At 38.1% G+C, this 25,018-nt stretch overlaps 1 protein-coding gene across 2 annotated transcripts in view; it reads right to left on the bottom strand.

The window, feature by feature from the left end:
* su(r) (dihydropyrimidine dehydrogenase su(r)) overlaps positions 1-25,018 on the bottom strand; it is a 413,031-nt gene that overhangs the window by 259,506 nt on the left and 128,507 nt on the right. The window contains exons 1-2 of one of the 2 annotated variants that reach the window (XM_090408493.1): positions 22,990-23,115; positions 7,048-7,244 (exon numbers count right to left, since the gene is read on the bottom strand). In XM_090408493.1, the coding sequence (XP_090264619.1) occupies positions 7,048-7,244 (197 nt within the window). In that variant the 5' untranslated portion in view covers positions 22,990-23,115. Of the gene's footprint in view, positions 1-7,047; positions 7,245-22,989; positions 23,116-25,018 lie in introns of those variants that run through there. The other variant, XM_090408491.1, reaches the window with a different exon arrangement.

Below are 25,018 nucleotides of genomic sequence, written 5' to 3'. Positions count from 1 at the left end.
AATTTTATCTTTGACCAATAATGATGGACTGAAAGTATTGAAACAAAGAAAGATGAATGAGAGTAAAAGTGAGAAGAATGATAGCGAAAGATATAGCGAATGATAGCGAATGATATAAAAAATAGAACAACATAGCTTGATTGGTCGGTGTTAAGTTCTCTGATGCAGTGATCAGATCCAGCACTCCTGAACATTGTGCCCCTTACATTGATTAAAAAAGTAAGCAAATTGTCCATTATAGAGTATCATATTACTATCCACCCAGTCCTGAATTTTATCTTTGACCAATAATGATGGCGAAAGTTGGATGCATGTCGGACTGAAAGTATTGAAACAAAGAAAGATGAATGAGAGTAAAAGTGAGAAGAATGATAGTGAAAGATATAGCAAATGATAGCGAATGATATAAAAAATAGAACAACATAGCTTGATTGGTCGGTGTTAAGTTCTCTGATGCAGTGATCAGATCCAGCACTCCTGAACATTGTGCCCCTTACATTGATTAAAAAAGTAAGCAAATTGTCCATTATAGAGTATCATATTACTATCCACCCAGTCCTGAATTTTATCTTTGACCAATAATGATGGACTGAAAGTATTGAAACAAAGAAAGATGAATGAGAGTAAAAGTGAGAAGAATGATAGCGAAAGATATAGCGAATGATAGCGAATGATATAAAAAATAGAACAACATAGCTTGATTGGTCGGTGTTAAGTTCTCTGATGCAGTGATCAGATCCAGCACTCCTCAACATTGTGCCCCTTACATTGATTAAAAAAGTAAGCAAATTGTCCATTATAGAGTATCATATTACTATCCACCCAGTCCTGAATTTTATCTTTGACCAATAATGATGGCGAAAGTTGGATGCATGTTGGACTGAAAGTATTGAAACAAAGAAAGATGAATGAGAGTAAAAGTGAGAAGAATGATAGCGAAAGTTGGACGCATGTTAGTCCAAAAGTATGGAAACAAAGAAAGATAAATGAGAGTAAAAGTGAGAAGAATAATAGTGAAAGTTGGACGTATGTTGGACCGAAAGTACGGAAACAAAGAAGGATGAATGAGAGGGAAAGTAGAAGAGGGGGGGGTCGAGAGTTTGAAAGATTTAATGATAGAGAGAATGTGTCGCGAGATTCGGAAAGTGAATTGGATTGGATGAGGCAAGAAATGAAATGGATGCGGAATGAAATTAAGAGAATTCAGGTCAAAACTATTAAAATAAATCATCATGGCATGAAAGAGTTAATGAAAGATGAGTGAGTGGCGTTGTATGGCGATTCCATTATTAAAGGTGTACTAGAGCATAAAATGCACAAGGTATACTTTCCAGGTGGTAAAATGAGTAGAGAGATTGAGGCATTGGATATGAGGCGAGAGCAAGCAAAAGAGTTAATTGTATTAATTGGTACAAATGATTTGAGAGAGAACAAAGAGCATGTCAGAATGAATGTCAGGAGGCTGCTTGGAAAGATAAAAGAGAATAGTGTGACAGGAAGGGTAGTCAGTGTGTTGCCTAGGTATGATTGTGGTGAAATGAGGCGGAGAGCAAGGATTATGAATGATATTCTGGCTGAAATGTGTGAGGAGATGGGAGTACAGTTTATTAATGTGTGGAATGAGCTTGAGGGACGAAGTGAGCTGTCAGGGAGCGATGGACTGCATTTGAGTGGTTATGGTGTGAGTCGCTTGGAGAGACTGCTGCTGCTGGAAGGTAGAGAAGTGAATAGAGAGAATGAATCAGATCGAGAGGGGAGTGATGTGGAAGAGCAGGAGAGTAAGACAGGAGAGATTGAAGAAGTGCAAATGAATGGGAAAGTGAGTGGTATGAGTATAGAAAATGAGAGAATGGGTGTGCAAGAGGAGCAGGGAAATGGGGAGGCTCAGGGTGGACAGGGGTACATAGCATGAGAAAGGTGGATGCTCCAAGAGGAGGTGAGAGCATGTGTAGGCAGGAAAGAAATGGGATGACCAGGGATCAAGAGGAAACAGATGAAATTGAAAAGGGTTCTAAAATGAAGAAGCAGAAAGGGAAATGGCCCCATTCCAGCATGGTGAGATCACATTGAGTGAGTGGTATCAGTGGAACTAGCTGTAGATCCAGAAATGAGCTGTCATGTTTGTATACCAATGCTAGAAGTATAAGAAACAAGGCGGATGAAATGGTTGCACTAATTGTGTCTGTTCACCCAAAGATTGTCGGAATAAGTGAGACATGGTTAGATGAGGACGACATCCTGACAGGAATAGAGATGGAAGGGTATGATATGTTTCGTGAGGATAAAAGGGGTAAAAAGGGAGGGGGGAGTGCTATTGATGATAGAGAAAGAGTTATGTCCATACAAGGTAGAGATGTAAGAGGGAAATAGGGCCAGTGGTTTTGAGGCAGTATGGTGTGAGATAGAGGTGAATAGAATCAAATACTTGGTGGGAAGTTGTTATAGACCTGGTAATGTGGATGGTGGTGATAGCGAAATGTATAATCAAATAAGCCAGGCAAATAAGAAAAGGGTGATCATTATGGGTGATTTTAATTATGGCAATATAGACTGGAATGAAGAGATAGCAACTAGAAGTAAAGAAAATGAGTTTCTTGAGTTTTTGAGGGATAACTACCTCAGACAGTATGTAACAGAGGGCACACGATGATATTAAGGGTCTTGGATTTGGTCATCTCATCAGAGGATGTAATTATAAATGAGGTGTCACATCATCCACCAATTGGTGAAAGTGACCATGAGGTGATTACCTGGATGGTTGCCAGCAGTGCAAGGATCCCTGTGAGAAAAGGGTATATGTGGAACTACAAGGGGGAGGGTGATTATGAAGAGCTCAGGAGACAGCTTGCGGGTGTAGCATGGAATGAGGAGTTAGATGGAAAAGAGATCAATGCAGCTTGGGGTATTTTCAAAAGCTATTTAGAAGATGCAATGTCTAAATGTATTCCAAGGGTGAGAAGGTTAAATAAGGTAGGTGTGAGATGGATGAATAAAGAGATTAAGCATGCGATACAGAGAAAAAGGGCATTGTGGAGGCAGCATAAGAGAAGTGGAAGTAACCAATTTCATGAGGTCTACAAAGACCAGTCAAGGAGGGTGACTTGGTTGGTGAGAGTAGCTAAAGAGAGGTATGGACAGCAGTTAGCTAATGAAGCCAAAAAGAATCCTAGGGAGTTCTTTTGATATGTAGCCAGCAAAAGAAAGAATGATTATGGAAGGATGACATTGATTGGAGGAAATGGCATAAAGACAGCTGTTGCAGAAGGTATGGTGGAGATACTTAATGAGCAGTTCATAAAGATCTTTCAATCTTGTGAATGTGACTTCATGGAGAGTTGAGAGCAGTCGATGATGAGGAGGAGAGACTGACTGTAAGAGAGCAAGAGGTGTTTGGGGAGTGGAGTAAACTAGATGTAAATAAGGCTGTGGGACTTGATAATATATCACCGCGTATTCTGAAGGAATGTGCCAGAGAGTTGACACCTGGCTTGACATATTTTTTTAATACGAGTCTTGCAGTTGGTCAAGTACCTAAAGAGTGGAAGGAGGGCAAGATTGTGCCACTTCATAAAGGAGGTGACCGAACTCAAGCATCAAACTATAGGCCTATCTCTGTGTCAGGTGTTGTGGTTAAGTTGTTAGAGAAGCTTGTGAGAACTAGGATCCAGAGTTGGGTTGACAACAATGGTATAATCTTTGATGGACAACATGGATTTGCTAAAGGGAGGTCATGTTTTAGTAATCGACTTACTTATTACAATAAAGTGACTGCTTCCTTGGACAGAGGAGAAAGATACACAGTAATATACTTGGATTTCGCAAAGGCTTTTGATAGAGTACCTCATGATAAGTTGACAGTCAAACTAGAGCAGATGGGGTTGGATATTAGATTAGTGCATTGGATTGGAGACTGGCTATCTGATAGGTATCAACAAGTTGTGTATGGGGGTGCGATATCCAGGAAAAGGAAAGTCACTAGTGGTGTGCCTCAGGGATCTGTTTTAGGGCCATTACTATTTAACTTGTATATTAATGATATTGGTGAAGATTTGTATGGAGATATTCAGTTGTTTGCAGATGATGCAAAGTTGGGACGAACCATAAAGAGTAGTGAAGATGTGGTGGCCTTGCAAGAAGACTTGAATAAATTTAGTGATTGGGCAAGCAAATGGGGATGAGAGTTCAATGTTGCAAAATGTAAGGTTTTAAAATTTGGAAAACAAAGATGGGATGCAGAATTTATGTTTGGTGAGAATATATTGTTGGAGGTAGAGGAAATAAGAGATCTGGGGGTGATAGTGGATAAGGCTCTAAAATTTAGGGGACACATTGCCAAAATTGTGAAGACAACACAAAGACTTCTGGGAATGATGCGGAGGACACTGACGTGTAGAAGTAGGGAGATTCTTGTTCCATTGTATAAGGCTTTGATTAGGCCACACATGGACTATTGTGCTCAGATTTGGTCACCGAGTTTTTAGAAGGATGAAGAGATGTTGGAAAGGGTCCAAAGGCGACTGACTAAGGTTGTTTCTGCCCTCTGGAATGTTGAGTATGAGGAAAGATTGAGAAGATGTAATTTGCAGAGTCTGGTGGAGAGAAGGAAGAGGGGAGATATGATAGAGACCTACAAGTTGGTAAGTTCTACAGAGAATAGTGGGAGATCAGGGGAGAACTAGAGGTCATCCCTGGAAACTGTATAGAGGGAGTGAGAGGCAGGTTTTTTCGTGCAGAGTTGTGAATGATTGGAATGCCTTGCCTGAGAGTGTGGTGTCTGCAAGGAGTTTGAGTGTGTTTAAGACACAGTATGATGAGATGTGTGTGTGATAAAAGGACCTCTCAGATGAGTCTTTGACTCAATGAGGTCTTGGGAAATAATAATAATAATAACAATAATATAATAATAGCTAGATTGGTTAGCGTTAAGGTCTCTGATGCTGTGATCAGATCCAGCACTCCTGAACATCGTGTCCCTTCCATTGCTGTTGCCTCTGATAATTATCTCTCAACAGCTATATAAATTCCATTTCCAATGCTAATCTATGTCCTCCATAGTTGAAATCCCCATAATAATTACTAAACCTGTACTCATCATGCTAATTTGCAAGTGCATGTCATCTATATTCTACCATATACCCCCCCCCCTGGATTATAGCAGCCAATTACATTTCTAGTCCTGTTGGCCTCTATCACACTAGATAGCCTCAAATGAACTGCCCTCTGAATCTCTGTTCTTCTGATGTACTTCTACTGTTTTTAGCTTTAATTCCTCTGTTATCATTAGCAAAACCACTCCCCCAATCCTGTTCTTTTCTATCCTCTCTGAAGACAGTATATCACTTGCATTCTATTACTATGACCATATATATATATCATCCTTGGTCAACCAAGTGTCACTAATGCCCTTTTGTGCTAACCAATGCCAAAAACTTCTGAACCTTATTTTGAATACTTCTGGCATTAGTATACATAGATAAACTGCAGTGTTCCCCTCATCCCACAAATGCCCGTGTTACTTATCCAACTAAAGTTAACCTGGTGTACTATATTTTGCATCATGTGATCACTCTGCCACTTACTAACTTCTAGGTTGTCTGGACATACACTGACCTACATTCCCCCCCCCCCTAAACATTCCAGTTTCCCTGACTTTGTATTTCTTAATTCTCACTAAACAACACTTTCTCAAGACTCCTGACGCCAAATTCATTTAGATGCACGCCATCCACTTCGATCAAATTCACTCAAATCCATAGACTCCACACCATTACTCCTGTACAATCTGTGTACTGACTAATTTGTCATCATAGCTCTTCATCTCAGCTCGTCTCTATCATACTGTGGCAACAGACTTACAACTTTCACTTTCTCACTCTTCTCACCTGCTAAATCATTTGTACCAGCCAAAATAATCATCCCATTCACCTTAACTCTCTGCATCCACACAGCATCACTGACATTCTTTATCTTAGCTCCAGAAAAACACAATTTCATCACACTCTCCTCAAGGACTCCTAGTATCAATGAATCACCATACAAAATCTGATCTTTATTTTCATGCTTTTGCTCTTTCATGCTCTGCTTTCTCTCCCCTTTCATTTGCTTCTGTGTTGTACTATCTCCCAGGCGTTTTTCCAACCAATCTTATGGTTTGTTCTATGAAGAACTCCACATGTGTGCTATTCTTTCATTCTCTTCATTTTCTACCAAATCATTCATACATTCACTCACACAGCTTGCAACACTATGTCAATCATGCATTTCATCTTTCAATCCACTACTATCACTCTTCTTACTCTCTTTAGATGCAAGTCATTTGTTCATGAAACACTTTCACCAAACATGTTCTCCAGTTTAATTCTCCTTCCAAAAATCTCTCGTTCTGCGAAGGCCATTCATTTTGCACATACTGCAGCAAATGTAATTTATTTATTTATTCATATGGAGTTCCCCCTGTTTCTCATCCTTCCCTTAGGACTGGGTGAGTTCTAATCCGTGTGTTCACGGGCTGGTTTGCCTGTTCTGAGGGACGAAAAACCCGAGTTTCCGGGTAACAAAAAACCCTCTACCTCTGTATGAGACCGGCTAACTCACCTTTAAGTTGAAAGAGACCAGATAGAGGTTCTTCCCGTCATAGACAGGAATCGAACTCAGGTCTTTCTGAGCAAAGGCCTTTGTTTATACCAGTTGAGGTATGGAAGCTCAGCAAACATAATCATACATGTTAAAATCACCAGTCAATCTATTGTATATTGTATATTGGCACCATGATGCACAATAAAGTGCACAATAAAACAAATAAGGAACCTTTAAAAATCAGAAAATTAAGCACACAACTCTTATAGTTAATCCCACAAACACTCGTAAATATAATGATGCAAAAAGAATGACACAATTGTCGCTAAAAACTTCCAAAATGAACTTATCTCTCGGCATTGATATTCACCACTTGCACGATCTTCTGCCCTCTTGCAATGAATATAGTTCATTTTGGAAGTTTTTTAGTCATTCATTGACTAATTTATTATTTTGATAAAAATTAATCACCTCAGTCCCCCAAGAAATTCCTCCTTTTCAAATATTGTTATTTTGCTATAGCCAAGTCGAGCAAGAAAAGTAGCACAGCTAATGCTGGCAGGTCCACAACCAACTAGAGCAATATTGGAAGAGTAACTTTTTGGCATTTCTTCTTTTGGTAGCAAATTTGGAGGTCGGATTTGTGGTATTTTCATCTGTTTAAACATCTGCAGAAAGTTAAGATATAAAACAGTATAATATATGAAATAAAGGGTTTTAAATAATCACCATGATATGGATAAGGAAGATGCATACTATGATATTTCTAGATTTTGCTATGGTATTTGACAAAACAGCACATGGCAAATGAATATATAAATTATAATTGATGGGATAATAAGAGTGGTGTTATACATTCATTATAAAGTTTAATAGATTAAATACAGCACATATAAATAATTAAACATGGTTTAATCGAAAACATGTTATCAGACCCTTGTTAATAGAGCCTCCAATATCTGTTCTACCTGGGTTGAACTTACTGCTGAACTCTCCTTTATTTGCCACATTTTCTTGTCCATTGGTTACAGTGCCAAAAAGATCAACAAATTAAGTGTTCCTCACATGCCTCTTGACATGCTGACTATAGCAATGCTATCATTGTTCCTTATACCAAGGGCACCTTGGAGAAAATAACCAGAACTTTGAAAAAGTATGACTCATCTGCTCTACCAAGGGTTCTCTACCTCCTCTCTCTCTGTTCCAGGTGTTTACAAAGTTCCTTGTTCTTGCAGGTTATCATGTTATGGTCAAACTGGGAGATCTGCAAACATCTGCCACTCATCAGTATGGTCAGTCAGGTCTAGCTGACCATGCCTTGCATACCTTGCACAGAATCAAATGAAGAAAGTCAACTACTGTACTTCACCACAACAAATACAAACTTGAAAGACTTTTTAGGATCAGCAGCAGATTTAAAAAAAAACAACCTAATCTTAATTTTCAGTCTTAATTTTAATCTTAATTTTCAGTCTAATTTTTTTCCACTTACTGTTTTACGCAATTTTGTGTATTTTTACAATTTCAATATTGATTCCCTGATGATCTCTCAGTAACTGAGATGAAATATAGGATTGATTAAACATGTGTTTTATTATTTATATGTGCTGTATTTATTCTATTAAACCTTATGAGTTCAGACCAGCACATAAGTTTATATAGCAAATGGTGTTATTCATCTTGTTTTGTTTTCTATTTAAGTCCTGAATAGTTGGAAACTTCTAGCATATTAGCAGTGTGGATGGGCTAATGTGCTATAGGCCTCCCACTACAGGAACCCTACTATAGAGATCAAAGATAAGTGGGATTCAAACACACGGCTTGTTGCTTGAGGAGTACACCGGCTATCTATTGGCCAAACAAGCTGGCCAAATATGGAGATGGTAATAGGTTTTTCTTCCCAAACTTGGAATTTTACATTTGTTGTGATAAAATGGACAAAATAGCTGAAGAATACACACACAGGCAAATTAAGTGATGTGATATAATGACCTCATGTCCTTACCTGCCTTGTATACAATCAAACTAATCCTGAATTACCCAGCTTATTCTCTGCTCCACTAACTTATCTGTAACTCTTTGTAAAAAGTTTGAAGTTAGTTTTATGCTTGCTTTATATCAAAGAGTCAGGAATAATATATTAAAAAAAAACAGAAGAAAATAAGATAAAGCAAATCAAAGAACAAGGTAAAGGATGAAAACAATGTCATTGTAATAGAAATACAAGCCACAAAGTAAATGATCACATGATAAAGCATTATTATTATTATTTATAAGTCTAAAGTAGCAGGAAAATCCTTTTCATTTCTTTGGTTCTGAATATAGATAATCTGAAGCTATCCTGAAAATTCACATAATTTAATAAAATGCAAAAGAAGGACAACCATCAATGTAAACTCACATTAGTTATAGAATGGCATTTGTTCTTTTTCAGTAAACTAAAATAAAATATTTACTGGAATGCACAGAGCATGTTTCTATTAAAAAGTTATGAACAACAAAAAAAAAAACAGCCATTATCAAGCAGGTAACAACTGTTTCAGAAAGTAGCTTAAAGCTAAAGAGTGAATATTTATTATTATAATTATTATTAACAACTGACCTCCATAGAGTCAAATGACTCATTGCAGGAGATCTATACTCTCATGCAAAAAAGATCAATGAACAGCACCTTAAACCCATTTACAGTTTCCACGTTCACTATACTTTCAAGCAGAATATTCCACTCACCAGTCACTCTGCATGCAAAGAACCCCTGCACGTGTGCGCGCGCGCGCGCACACACACACACACACACACACACACACACACACACACTAGGGATGGCCTCTATTTCTACCTTTGACACCCTCTACTCTATGAAATATCTGCTCCACATTAATCTGGTAATAACAACCTTTCACCAACTTATGTCTCAATCATATCCCCTCTTCTTCTTCTATTCACAAAGCTTTGAAAATTGCATTTCCTCAATCTCTCCTCACATCTGACATTTCATAGACCTGACACTAACTTAGTAAACCTTCTCTGGACCTTCTCCAACACATCCTCATCCCTCTAAAAACCAGGTGACCAAATCTGTGCAGAGTATCAAAGCCTAATACAAGGGAACTATAACCTCTTTGCTTCTGCATGTTAATGTCCTCCTCGTTATGGCCATGATAAGATACATACATAGCGTAGCACATGGCACCAATGAGGAGAAAGGCAATGGAATCCAAATCACCGCCGTCTTTGTTAAATAAAGTCAACCCAAAGAAGTTCGTTCGGTGTAACGTCTGCGGGATGTATGCTTTCCGAAAGTGGTTGGAGTTTGGTTCAATAATGATAGTGGTGGGAAACACACTGTGCCGAAAGTGTCAGGAATGCGAGGATTTGAAGTGTGTCTCAGGTTGTGAGATTGATATAATAGATGAAAGCCATAATGTGATCGAAAATAGTGATATGATAGAAATTTGTGATGTAGTTCCAGATAGCATTGAGAGCAGTGTTGAGGGTGAGAGTGAAAGAGAGAGTGAAAGTAAAAGTACAGAGCGTGAGAATGGTTTGAGTGATAAAAAAAATGAAGAGTCAGCTGCAATGAGGGAGATCACACAGTTGTGCAGAGTGATACATAGGGTGAAGTGGCAGCTGGAGCGATTACAAAATTGTTTACAGAGTGCATCAGCTAACGGAAAGAAGCGAATGTGTGATAAGAAAAATGAGAGCATGATCAGGAGTGAAAGTAAATGAAGAAGCGAGTGTTATATGTTGATTCACTAGTAAGAGGTGTAATAGATAAGAGGTTGATAAAATCGTACTTACCAGGTGCGAAAATTAAGGATGTAAATGAGGCTATTAGAGTGCAAAAGCAGAGGGTGAAATAAATGATAGTAGTGGCAGGAAAAAATGATTTAAAACATGATAAATTTGATATCAGAGAGGACCTTAAGGAATTACTAGAGGTAGCAAAAGAATGAGAGAGTTAAGATAGAGAGTCTGTTGCCACGGTATGACAGAGAAGAGTTGGGAAGGAGGGCCATAATTGCAAATGATCTTATGCCCAGGTTATGCAGGAGGAGTGGTGTGGAGTATGTGGACATGTGGAGTGAGTTTGATGGGCGAAAGGACTTATAGAAGATGAATGGATTTGGTGTGCTGAGACTAGAAAAAGTGTTGCAGAATGAAGTGAAAGTGGATGTGCAGAATCAGGGAAATTAGAGTTATTGGGGGGGGGGGAGTGAAAAGTGTTGCTGAATGAAGTGAAAGTGGATGTGCAGAATCAGGGAAATTAGAGCTATTGGGGGGGGGGGGGGAGTGGATATGCAGACATCAGTTGAGTGCAAGAATGTGTATAATATGCCTGAGCTAGTATCAAGATAGGGGTGGGACTAACAGGCTTCTACACTTCATGTATACTAATGCCAGGAGTATTAGGAACAAGAAGGAAGAATTTTTGGTCTTGGTTGGCTCTATCTGGCCACAGGTTATTGGCATTAGTGAGACATGGCTGACAGAAGATGATATAGCTAGTGGGATAGAATGTGAAGGGTATAGTGTGTTTAGGAGGGACAGAGAGAAAAGAATGGGGGGGGGAGTGTTATTGATGATAGCTGATGAATTGCAGCCAAGGAGAATTGAAGTTGAACTGCAGGATATTGAAGAGAGCACATTTGAGGCCATTTGGTGGGAGATTGAGACTAGTGAAACAAAATATACAGTTGGGTGCTGCTGTAGACCAGGTGATGGAATAGATGGTGAGGATAGCATGCATAGACAAATAGATGCAATAAGTGGAAGGAGGGTAATTATTATAGGGGATTTCAACTATGGTAACATTGATTGGAAGGAGGAGAGGACACATGGGAGGAAGGAATTGGATTTTATGCAGTTACTAAGGGATAACTACCTGAGACAGCATGTAATGGAATATACTAGGGTTCGAGAGTGCTTGACCTAGTAATTGCATCTGAGAATTTGACTGTAATGAATATGACCATGTTGCCACCAATTGGTGAGAGTGATCATAAGGTTCATAAAATTTAGCCACCTGGGAGGTGGCTAAATGTGTGGAATTTTCAATTATGAAAGGGTACATGTGGAATTACTGGGCTGGTAAGTATGACAAGCTTAGGAGATTGCTTGGTTCAGTGCCATGACATGCAAAACTGCAAGGGCTGGAAGTTGATAGTGCATGGGAAGGGGTAAAAGTGTTTGAAGGGGGTAATGGCTGACTGTACACCTAGAGTGTACAGTCAGCGATTTACTCCAGAGTCTGGAAATTAGCACACATTCAACATATCCCTAAAAAGGATGACAAATTTTTACCTTCAAATTACAATCCAATTCTCCCACCACAGTCCTTTACAAAGTAATGGAAAGAATCATCAACAATCAACTGCTATGCTACTTAGAAAACTCAACTAATAAATAACAGGCAAATTTACTTACTTATGTCACCCACATCTGGAAAATTATCACAAAAAAGTTTGGCAAGTCGCAAGTGGTTGTCCTTGATAGTAAATCAAGTAGGGATTAAATGGATGAATAACACCATTAAGCTTGAGCTGCAAAAAAAGAAACAACTGTGGAAGGAATTTAAGGAGAAAGGTGACCTACAGGCCCATGAACAGTATAAGTACAGGCCAGAAGAGTAACGAGTATGGTAAGAAAACCAAAAGCAGATTATGAAAGGAAATTAGCCATGCAAGCTAAAGAGAATCCCAAACAGTTTTTTCGATATGCTGCAAGCAAAAGAAAAAATGTATACGGCAAAATGATTTTAAGGAATGCCGATGGTAAGGAGGTAACTGAATCAGTTGATATAGTGGAATTATTGAGCAAGCACTTTGTAAGGTATATCATCCAGGTGGTGATTTGTAGGAATGAAGGAACCAATAGCTTAAACAGGAATTGAGGTGAATGAAATGAAGGTGATTAATATATTACAAAACCTTAATGTGAATTCATCTGTGGGATTGGATGGTATACCAGCTCGGGTCTTACGTGAAGCGGCTAAAGAATTGTCAGTGCCCTTGACCATTTTGTTTAATTTGGGTCTCGGGTCTAGGTTAGTCCCAAGGAGGTGGAAAGAGGGGAAAATAGTTCCACTGCATAAAGGAAATTCCAAGACTGCTGTTGCAAATTACCGATGACCGTCAACATATCAGGAGTCGTTGTCAAGGTTTTGGAGAAAGTAGTTAAGAGAAAAATACAGGAATGGATAGATGAAAATGGGATACTGTATGGTGTACAGCATGGTTTTGTGAAGGGTAGATCATGCCTCACTAACTTGCTCATGTTTTATAACACAGTGAACCGAATAAGGGTAATGGGTATACAGTAATACTGCTGGACCTTGCTAAGGCCTTTGACATGATACCACAATAATCCACATGAGGCCTGATCAAGGCCTTATACAATGTCATCATAATCTCTTTATTTCTGAATGTCAGGGTCCTCTGTATCATTGCTGTTATTTGATGTGATGTCTTCACAACTGCGCAGTGTGGCCCCTGAATTTCAGGTCCTTCTCCACCACCAACACTCCTTTTTAGTAGTGGTGGACAAGGTGGACCCCAATCACCCATCCTAGCTAAACATTGGCACATCTGTGTGAGAACCAAGGTGTGCCAAAAATGTACAAGAGAAGAGTCAAGCATACCATAACTGACTTGGTATCCCCATCTAGCTATACCTTATACTAAAGCCCAGAATAGCTGCAAGAAAACTATCAATACACCAAAATCTAACTTTGAGAGAGTTAAAAGCAGGAAACTTGCATCCTATCCAAATTCAGCCATGCATTCTGGTTTCCAGAATGCATGGCTGCTATTTGAACAGGATGCTAGTTTTTTGCTTTTAGCTCTCTCAAAGGTCATAATTTCTGCCCAACAGTGCTCCCACCACTATCATGTCCTGATGGTTCTGTTTTTATCACCTACAGAAAAAACCAACCTCCTGGCTTCCTACTTCTCTTCCAATTCTTACACTGCTGATTTTGGTAACTATCTTCCAACCATTCCAAACATTCACCATTCAATATTCAGTTTGACTTTTTGCCAGAAAGAAATCAGAAAAATTCTGCTCAAATTAGATATAAAAAAAAAAAGTCTCCTGGCCCTGATGGCATTTCTCCAACTGTCGTAAAGGTTTGTATTCCAGAGCTGACTCCCATTCTATGTATCACCTTTTTTACGCTATCTTATTTTGCTTGTATTTATTCCACAGTGAATTTCCTGTGGAGTGAATACTCTTGTATTCACTCCACAGGAAATTAGCACACATTCAATTTATCCCTACAAAGGATGACAAATTTTTACCTTCAAATTACAATCCAATTCTCCCACCTCAGTCCTTTAAAAGTAATGGAAAGAATCATCAACAATCAACTGCTATGCTACTTAGAAAACTCAACTAATAAATAACAGGCAAATTTACTCACTTATGTCACCCAGATCTGGAAAACTACCATAGAAAAGTTTGGCAAGTATCAAGTGGTTGTCCTTGATATCGCTGAAGTGTTTGACTGGGTCTGGCACAAAGGCCTGTTAGGTAAGCTCCCAACATTTGGTCTGCCTCCCCCAACTTTTGCAGTTGGACTGCCAGCTTACTGACTTGGGTGCTTGTTTCACGTGATGGTGGATGGCTCCCTATCTTCTAACTATACAACTAGTGCATGGATCCAACAAGGCTCTGTTCTCTTACCAAATCCATTCCTTCTATATATATATATATATATATATATATATATATATATATATATATATATATGATCTCCTCCAGCAGAGCACCAATCCAATATGTAGTTTTGCTGATGACAGCATGTACTTCTCCTTTTCATTTGACAAACCTGGCAATGTGCAAATCACCACAACCTCCAGAATCTTAATCACTACTACCTTAAATTCAGATCTCCAAAACATTCATCAGTGGGGTTTGGATTACCTTGTCAATTTCAATACAACTAGGTAATCCAAATCTAACACCCTTGTTAACCACATTCTTGCCCAGCTTCCATGCATGGCCCCTAGTCCTCCCACCACCAGTCCTATTTTCAAAAATATCTTCTGGATTAATCTTATAGAAACCCTTCAGTAATTTGAATGTCTCAATCATATCAACCCTTTTCTGCCTATCGACCAATTTTTGCAACCCACAAATCTTCAACCTATTCTCGTAAGGTTCATTCCTCAGACCTGCTATCATCTTGGTCACTCGTCTCTGGATCCTCTCCACTTCCTCCCCATTATGAAGAAACCCTGGCGCCCATAACTGGGCACTGTAGTCCAGATGGGGTCTTATCAAGGCTCGATACAGAGGAACAATAACTTGTTTGTCTCTGCATGTTAAAGTATTTTTCAGAAGCCAAGTGATTTGATGAGCTGATTTAGCCACTTTTGCAATGTGTCCCCTAAACTCCAATTCCCTATCCACCAACACTCCCATATCCCTGGCCTCATCAATCTCCTGGAGTATGGTTCCACCAATGTGATATACTGCTGCTATTCTTTTCACCCAAAATGCATAACCTTACACTTTGCCACATTAAATTGACATCCATTTTTCCTAGCCCAGTCCTCCAAACTATCCAAATCATCCTGTAAAATTTGACATCCTGTGCACTCACAATTGCTCTACCCAACTTTGCATCATCAGCAAATAAGTGAACACTTCCTCTCAGATCCTTTCCTATATCAATGAAACAAATTGAAATGTAGTAGTCCAAGAACAGAGCCCTGCGGCACACCACTAGTCACAAGCCGTCTTTTGGACTCACCTCCTGAATAAACCACTCTCTGGTATCTCTCCATCAACCACCCTCCTATCCATCTCACCAACCCTATATCCATCCCCATCTGCTCCAGTTTACTGATTAGGGTTCCATGTGGTATCCTGTCAAAGGCCTTGGCAAGGTCCAGTAGAATCCCCATTACCCTTATCCAGTTCAGCCGTCGCTGTGTTATAGAACGTGAGCAAGTTACTGAGGCATGATCTACCCTTCACAAAACCATATTGTCCCCCATACAATATCCCATTTTCATCTATCCAATCCTGTATTATTTTCTTGACTAAATTCTCTAAGAACTTGACAACGATTCCTGATATGCTAATCAGTCGGTAATTTACAACAGCAGTCTTGGAACCACCTTTATGCAGTGGAACTATTTTCCCCTCTTTCCACCCCCTCGGGACTAACCCAGACCCGATCTCAAATTAAACAAAATGGTCAAGGGTACTGACAATTCTTTAGCCGTTTCTCGTACAACATGAGCTGGTATACCATCCAATCCCACAGATGTATTGACATTGAGGTTATGCAATAGACTACTCACCTCCACTTCATTCACCACAATTCCCGTATAATCTACTGGTTCATTTATTTCTGCAATGTCACCACCTGGATGATATATTCTTGCAAAGTGCTCACTCAGTAACTCAACTATATCAACTGATTCAGTTACCTCCCTACCATCGGCATTCTTTAAAATCATTCTGCCATATACATTTTTTCTTTTACTTGCAACATATCGAAAAAACTGTTTAGGATTCTCTTTAGCTTGCATGGCCAATGTTCTTTCGTAATCCTTTTTTGCTTTTCTTACCACACTCGTTACCCTTCTGGCCTGTGCTTTATACCGTTCATGTGCCTGCCGGTCACCTTTCTCCTTAAATTCCCTCCATAGTTGTTTCTTTTTTTGCAGCTCAAGCTTAATGGTGTTATTCATCCATTTAACCCCTACTTGATTTATTATTCGGACTCTAGGTATACAGTCGGCCATTGCTTCAAGCAAACACTTCTTAACTGCCTCCCATGCACTATCAACTTCTAGTCATTGCAGTTGTACATGCCATGGCACTGAACTAATCAAACTCCTAAGCTTGTCATACTTTCCAGCCCGATAATTCCACATGTACCCTGTCTTAATTGTAAATTCCACACCTTTGCCACCTCCCAAGTCAAGACCCTATGATCACTCTCACCAATTGGTGGCATTGTGGTCATATTGTTACAGCCAAATCCTCAGATGTAATTACTAGGTCAAGCACTCTCTGACTCCTAGTATTTTCCATTACATGCTGTCACAGATAGTTATCCCTTAATAACCGCATAAAATCCAATTCCTTCCTCCTGTGTGTCCTCTCCTCACTCCAATCAATGCGACCATAGTTGAAATCTCCCATAATAATTACCCTCCTTCCACTCATTTCTTCTATTTGCTTGTGCATACTATCCTCACCATCTTTTCCATCACCTGGTCTATAGCAGCACCGAATTGTATATTTTGTTCTGCTAGCCACAATCTCTCACACCAAATGGCCTCAAATGTGCTCTTTTCTCTATCGTGCAATTCAACTTCTATTCTCCTTGGCTGCAGCTCATCAGCTATCATCAACAATACTCCTCCCCCCATTTTATTCTCCCTGTCATTCCTGAACACACTATCCCAATCACATTCAATCCCACTAGCTATATCATCTACAGTCAGCCATGATTCACTAATGCCAGTAACCTGTGGTCTGGAAGTGCCAACCATGGCCAAAAACTCTTCCTTCTTGTTCATAATACTCCTAGCATTAGCGTACATGAATTTATGACCCCCGTTAGCCCCATCCCTACCTTGATGCCTTATATTAACTATCCCATTCTGATTTGTTGTCCTTATTCACTCGGGCATATTATACTCATTCATACATTCAACTGCCTCCCTAAGGTCTGTATATCTACTCTCCCCCCCCCCTTAATAAATCTAGTTTCCCTGATTTTGCACATCCACTACATTCAGCAACACTTTTTCAAGTCTCCTTACACCGAATCCATTCAAATGCAAGCCATCCATCTTATATAGATCCTTTCGCCCATCGAACTCACTCCACATGTCCACAAATTCCACACCACTCATCATACATAACCCACGCATAAAGTCATTTGCAATTATGGTCCTCCTTTTAAACACTTCACTGTCATACCGTGGCAAAAGACTAATGATGTTAACTCTCTCACTCTTTTCTTTTGCTACCTCAAACAATTCATTCAGGTCCTCTATCATTTCCATTTTATCTCCTTTCAAATCATTCGTACCTGCCACAACAATCAATTCTTTCACCCTTTCCTTTTGCTCTCTAATAGACTCAGTTACATCCTTTATGGTCACACCAGGTTGGTACGATTTTGTCAAATCCTCTACTAACACACCTCGTACTAACGAGTCTTCATACAGCACTCTATCCTTCATTTTGTTTACATTCACACTCATATGCTTATTTTTCCTGTCATACTTTTTATTATTGGCTGGTACACTCAGTCGACTTTTGTTCATACTGTTTATGAAGGGTCATAAAAATTGCCTGCAATCGGATTATAACAATGGGTGGCATATCCTCTGTTCTCAAAACTGAAGGAAATGACATCTTTGTAGCAAATGTCAGCAACCAAGTGGCATATTTTTAAACATGGAAATATTCATGAATTATCGTTAATTTTCGCGCATCGAAATCTTTCAGCAATCGGGAAAGAGAATACTGCCGTTTATGACCGATCATAAAAATTGCCTGCAAGCCGATTACAACAATGGGCGGCATGTTCTCAAAACTGAACGAAATAACATCTGTGTTGCAAATGTAAGTGACCAATCAGAAAGGAAGTATAAAGAAAATTTTTCCACTGAAATTGAAGATCAAGGTAGACTCTATCCAGTTCTCAAATCTATTAATACTGAATACTTTCTTTGCAAGTTCGTATTGCAGTGTGTAAGTGCTTGTTCTGAAACCGGAGTGCCGTGATTTTTTTTAAAAGTAATAGGAATACAGATGTAAATTCTAATATGAATAAGAGTCAAGGCACTTTGTTTAATTTGTATTAAGAAATCTCTTATTGAAGGTGTTTGTGACGGAACAGGTAGTGAGTCATCCAACTCAAGCCTACAAAGATCTCCAGGATGTACAAAAGGAGGAGAAAAACGACAAGCACACAGGAGAAAAAGTCTGCATTCACTCGTAAGTATTTATAATAATATTATAAATTTTTGGTGATCAGAATGGGTGTCATTGAAAATCAGCACAAATTAATTTAATGATGGTTTAATATGTTTAATTAATAATTAATTATCGCTTATTGATAAATATAAAAATCAGCTAAATTACCAATTAATTATTAATTAATGCATTACAAAATAACCAAGGTGTTCCTTGAAAATTTCAGGATTTATGAAGTGTTCCGTCATAGAAAAAGTTTGAGAAACCCTGCTCCATGGATACCTAGGATCATGAACATGACAGCCTAGGATGTAAACTAGGATCTTGAAGTATTAGTGTTTCCCATATTTTGGAAAGTTTTATGCAACCATATTTATTTTAAATTAGGCTGATTTTTAAAAGCACAGGTTATCATTAGGTAGATGGGTTACCTAATGGTAAACTCTCCTTTTCAGTATGTTTGAAACCCACTCACACAGGCAGATACATTTACAAACTTTTCCATCACCCATTCCTCTCAACAATATAGTGTCATAAAAACACTAACTCATAGATCTTATAACCTTTATTCCATTGAGACCTCTCTTGCAACAGAACTCAATCATATACACCACACTTTTCTATCTAATGGATAGAGCTCTTATGATATCAAAAAATAATCGATCCTTCCTCCAATCTATGACATTCTCTTCAGAAAGATTTTATAATGCTATCACCATCCCCTTGTCTGAGGCATATCAGAAAAAATGTCCATAATCTCAAAGAAATACAATCCTTGTACCACTTTCAAGCCCCACTTAAAACTAGCTACCCTTATCTACTCCACTAAAGACAAACTCCTTCCTCTCTCAGTTCCAGGTGTATATAGAGTTCTTTGTTCATGCAAGTTGTACTACTATGGACAGACAGGGAGATCAGTTGCCATCTGAATGGAAGAACATAAAAAAAAACAAAAAAACTGCAGCCATGACTATGGTTAATCTGGTCATGCAGGCCATGCTTTGAACAAGGCTCACAGAATCAACTGAATAAAGACCATGCTCTATCATAGTAAATTTAGAAGAGAAAGACTGTTTTTAGAATCTGTTGCTGCTCTTAAAAATCAGCCTAATTTAAATAAATATGGTTGCATAAAACTCCCTAAAATAGGGGAAACACTAATACTTCAAGATCTCAGTTTACATCCTGGACCACCAACAGGTGTGAATAGAGGGCACCCCACCTAGTTAGGACTCTACTCTTTCATCCAATTAGTGTCTCAGTTAGTTTTGTGCTGCCTTTGTGCATGCGTTATAAGTCTCATTTTGTACTCCCTGATGATGTCTCTGTAACTGAGATGAAATATTGGAAGCATTAAATACTATTTTTAATCATTTTCTAGTGCTGTTTCACTCCATTAACCTTTGATCATGAATTTTTCCCACTACTTAAGCCTTAACACAAAGATGTCAAATCTACCCACTCTCTGTCAAATCCATTCAGACTTGTGCAGCAGCTAATCAACACTCGCTCACAGAAGCTACTCCTTGTGCCCCTGCTCATATCCTCCTTACACAAACTTCCAGACATGTCCCCTTGTCCCCCCCACCTCTCAAAGACCAGTTACAACCTTAGGACCCTTTATAAACATATGAAAACCAGGAGACCATAATCCATATGAGACCTGATCAAGGCCTTATAGAAGGGAACAGAACCTCTTTATTTCTACAAGTTAATGTCCTCCACATCATTGCCAGAATCTGATGTGATATCTTCACAACTTGTGCAATGTGACCTCTGAACTTCAGATCCTTGTTGATCACCACTCCAAGATCTCATATCTCCCTTCCTCCAAAATGTCCCCACCAAGTGTATATTTTGCATCCCATTTTGCATACCAAATTTAGAACCTTACACTTGGCAACATTGAATTGACAGTTCCATACTGTTGCCCACTAATACAATCTATTCAAATCCTTCTATAAGGAGACAACATCTGCTTTATTCCTCATCACTCTCTCCAGTTTTGCATTATCTGTAAACAGTTGTATATCACCAGTTAAGCTTATCCCAATATCATTAATATACAAAATAAATAACAATGTCCCAAAACTGACCCCTGCAGCACACTGCTAGTGACTTTCTTCTTTCAAGATAATGTCCCCCCCCCACATACACAGCATGCTGATACCTATCTGATAACCAATTACCTATCCAACTCACTAGTCTATCATCTAATCCTATTTGTTTCAGTTTAGTGACCAACTTGTTGTGTGGCACTCTATCAAAAGCCTTTGCAAAATCTAAGTGCACCAACGTATATGCATCTCCCTTGTCCAATACATTCATTACCTTGTTGTTGTTGTCTTGTCCTTTGAAAGGTCTTAGATGTTTCGGTGTGCTCCTTGTACTGCTTTGGCTATGTCAATGATTTTGTCTGTATAGAGCTGTTGTTCAGGATTAGGATCTATTTCTTGCAAGGCTGCTGTAATTGCTGGACAGGTAAAGATGTGAGTGGGTGTCAGTTCAGTATTGGGTCAGTTGTTGCAGTTTCTATATGTTCTTGTATCATCTGTATTGATCTTCATTCCTCTATATTCCTGTTCGTAGTCTTGCTATCATGGTGGAGGTCTTTCTGTCAGCACTGATTTCGGGAATTTGATGTTGTATCACTGATTTCAGTGGAATTAGTTTAGCTTTTGCTAATGCATTGGCATCAACAAGAGTTATCATGTGAGTTTCTTGGTTGAGTTCTCTGGCCTCTTTTGCTGATTTATCAGCTGCTTCATTGTAATCAATGCCTACATGAGCAGGAATCCATTGTAAAATGCAACTTTTTCCTAAACAATTTAGTTGATTTAAGAGTTTATGGATGTCTTGTGTGCTTGGTATTGCCATTTTTGATTGCTGATCTTGAGTCACTGTAAATTATAATTCCTTCAGATTGTTGAGATGATGATAGTTTTAAGTAGGCTTCAAGTGCTTTATTTATTGTGTACAGTTCGTTGGTAAAATTGGGAGCGATTCTCCCAGACCCAACTTTTATTGAAAGTTTTTCACCTTTTGGAAGTAGAAGGAGAACACCAGCGACTCCATTAATCATATTGGTGTCTGACGATCCATCGGTATAACAAATAACCTGTTTGGAGGATGAAAGAAGGTTGATAGTATTTAGGTCTTTTTCTTTGACATTTCTTTTGGTTCTTTTTTTGTACAGAGCTTGATAAGGTTTAGATTTATGGAGGTATTTGAAGGTAAAGGACTGGAAAATAGAGGTTCTTTGTTTATGTGGGCATTTAGCTGATCAAGACCTATTTCTTTCCTGATAGTGTCATCATATTGCAAAGTTGATGATCTGTGAAGTCTGCATTTTTGATTCCAATGTTCATAAGTTTTTAGTGAGATATGATCGCTTTGGTAGCTTCTGATATTATTTATGAATTTTATGGTGGCGAAATTTTCATCTGTCCTCCAGCAGGTCAAGCCCACATTCCTGTTGGGCTCTGATGTTGTTAGTGGATGAGACTGCACCAATGATAATCTTGGATGCGTTTGCTTGTATTTTGTCTAATTTTTTCTTTACTGATGAGGCTGAAGGTGACCAGATAGGTGCTGCATATTCCATTATTGGGCTTATTAGTGTAGTGTAAGTAGTTTTGAGGATTTTTGGCTTTGCGCCCCAATTTGTTCCACAAAGCCTTTTCAGTATATTTAATTTTTTTAGAGCTCTGTTGGAAGTGCTAGAGATGTGTTGTGCAAAACGTAATTCCTGATCAAGCGTAATACCAATAATAATTCATCACCTTGTTATAGTACATAAGCAAGTCTGTAAAACACGACCAAGCTTTAACAAACCCATGCGGACAAGCACAAAGAATATCACTGTTATCATCCCTGTTTTGTATCTTATTTCTCACCAACCTCTCCATTACCTTAACTACAACACCAGATATACAGATTGGCCTATAATGTGTTGCCTTAGCCTTATCATCCCTTTGTGAAGTGGAACAATTTTGCTTTCCTTCCATTCCTTTGGATCGTGTGCTATTGCAAGACTCTTCTTGAACAGATGTTTCATTCCCTCCTACTGCTACTCTCTGGAACTGCTTATATGCCATCTTATGTTTCCCAAGGAATACAATCCATCTCCTTAATGAAATGCAAACAAGTTCCTTCATGTCTGTCCACAATACTAGTGTACTATAGGTTGACTAGCTTCTCATGAATCAGTTCCCCATAAAACTTTTAAATTAAATTTTAAAAAAATAAATTTAAAAAAATTAATGTTAGTGACTGTTGGAATAAAAATGGCCTTGTACAGTAAAGAATATTCTTTCCCCACAAACACCACATGCACAGCTAAAAGGCAAACAAAATACAATAAGGATGGTATTAATGGAATGGCCGTAAGTTATACATCATAAATTAAGAGGTAACTTTATGTCCAAGTTGATGGAAATGATAAAGTACAAGACCTACCAGTCTTGTTGATCACTACTCCAGGATCTTTGATATACTGTGGTGATTTAAAACTCATTACTGCTGGACATATGTTCATCCAATTCTCCATTTACACATGTTGGTTCCAGAAAAAAACATGTAAATGAAAACCGTGTAAAAAAGAATACAGTGCATATGAAAAAATAGAAGAATGGTTCCAGAGTGAAAACCTGATACGAACAAAAGTTATTTTCAAACAAAACATATGAAAATCATTAAATAAAACTCTTTAATTTTAATGGAATATTTTTTATTTTAAATACTTATTTAAAGTATATACATATGTATCTTTCTTAAAGAAAATAGTGTGTCACTAATAAAACAGAAATTTGAAAAGGCCCAAATACACCTACATATATGGTTATTAGTTAAATTTTATTCTCCATCACTTTCTGACAGTAGCTGCATTCTTTTGTGTGAGACTCGAATTCAACCACTTGAAACACTTTGGCCTGTTCATACTGCAATGACAAAACGTTTTCTTCAGTAAAAGGAACTAAATTAGCGCTAATTTCTAATAATTCTGCAGGTTGATTTTTTTTTTATCACGAACTCTGTAATTAATTGTTGAGATCCAGTTTTGACTAGAGCTTTGTATAATTCTTTATATCCACCATACATGACTTCAGTTCATGTTTAAACTTTTCAGCTCGTTCAGTATTTGGATCATGTGTAAGAAAATGACTCTGCAATTTACTAGCCATTTGAAACCCTTCTTTAATTAATCCTGCAGCGAGTGGAATTTCTTCATTATCATCGTCATCACTTTTTTCTTTTTCATCGAAATTCTCAAGGACAGCTTCTATTATTTCATCATCACTAACAACCAAGTCAACATTCAATTCTTCAATATCTGCAGAAGAAAAATCATCAAATCCTTCTCTGCCAACTGCATATACTAATCTGATGATATTGGGATATTCAGTTGTATGAAAAGGTGCAGGGTTTTTCTTTTTCACACATTCTGGCTAAGTAGCTTTCCAGCATGCATTTAAAATTGATGGTTTCAATTTTGATTAATGCCAACTTAGCAAGTTTGATGCAATTCAAAATAGAAAATTCCAGACATCAATAACTGTCAGTAAATTATCCTTATCTAGTTTATCCAAATTGTATTGGAATGTTCTTCTTATGTAGTAAGTTTTGAAGGTAGCAATCACATCTTGGTCCAGTGGTTGTATTAAGGATGTTGTATTAGGTGGCAGAAAACAAAATTCCACATTCTGGTGTTCTAAAACAGGATGGCCAGGTGCATTGTCTATAATCAATAAAACTTTAAAGTCCAGATTTTTTTCCATCAAATAGCATTTAACTTCTGGAAAAAAACATTGATGGAACCATTGATTAAAAATTTCTTTTGTAACTCAACCTTTTTTGTTTGCCTTCCAGTGCGCTGATAATGTGTTAAAATCGACACCTTTCATTTCCCGCAGTCTTAGGGATCGAATATGATAAATGATTTTAATATACAATCTCCTGAAGCATTACTGCAAAATAATAGAGTCACACAATTCTTAGCTGCTTTAAAGTCACCAACAGGTTTTTGTGATTTTGTTATATAAGTTCTATTTGGAATTTTTTTTCAAAAAAGGCCAGGCTCGTCTGCATTCCAAACTTGATCAGGAGTGAGTCACCATTTTCAATAATTATGGACAATTTTGAAAGAAATTCCCTAGCTGCCAGTTCATCTGCAGATGCAGCTTCTCCTTTTATTTTTACATTATGAAGCGTGTATCTTTTGAGAAATTTTGTAAGCCAACCTATGCTTGCAGAAAAATCACAATTGTTGTTTGATGATTTTGGCTCCGTTTCCTGAATCTGTTTGTACAACCATAATGCTTTCTGTTTAATGACATTTCTGTCTAAAGGTATTCCTTTTTTCACTAGGGCCTTTTCCATCTTCAATTTTATAATGTCTCTCATATACGATGATGACTTAGCACCTAATTTTGTTCCATAAAGAACAGATTTTCTAATGGCCTCTTCATTTTTCTTAATTGTTCTCACT

The sequence above is a fragment of the Typopeltis vanoorti genome, chromosome 18 (assembly GCF_054136105.1).
Source record: "Typopeltis vanoorti isolate ZY-2024b chromosome 18, IOZ_Tvanoo_1.0, whole genome shotgun sequence".
NCBI classification, from domain to species: Eukaryota; Metazoa; Arthropoda; class Arachnida; order Uropygi; family Thelyphonidae; genus Typopeltis; species Typopeltis vanoorti.
Note: the sequence above shows the minus strand (reverse complement) of the source record. Positions and strands in the feature narration are given on the sequence as shown.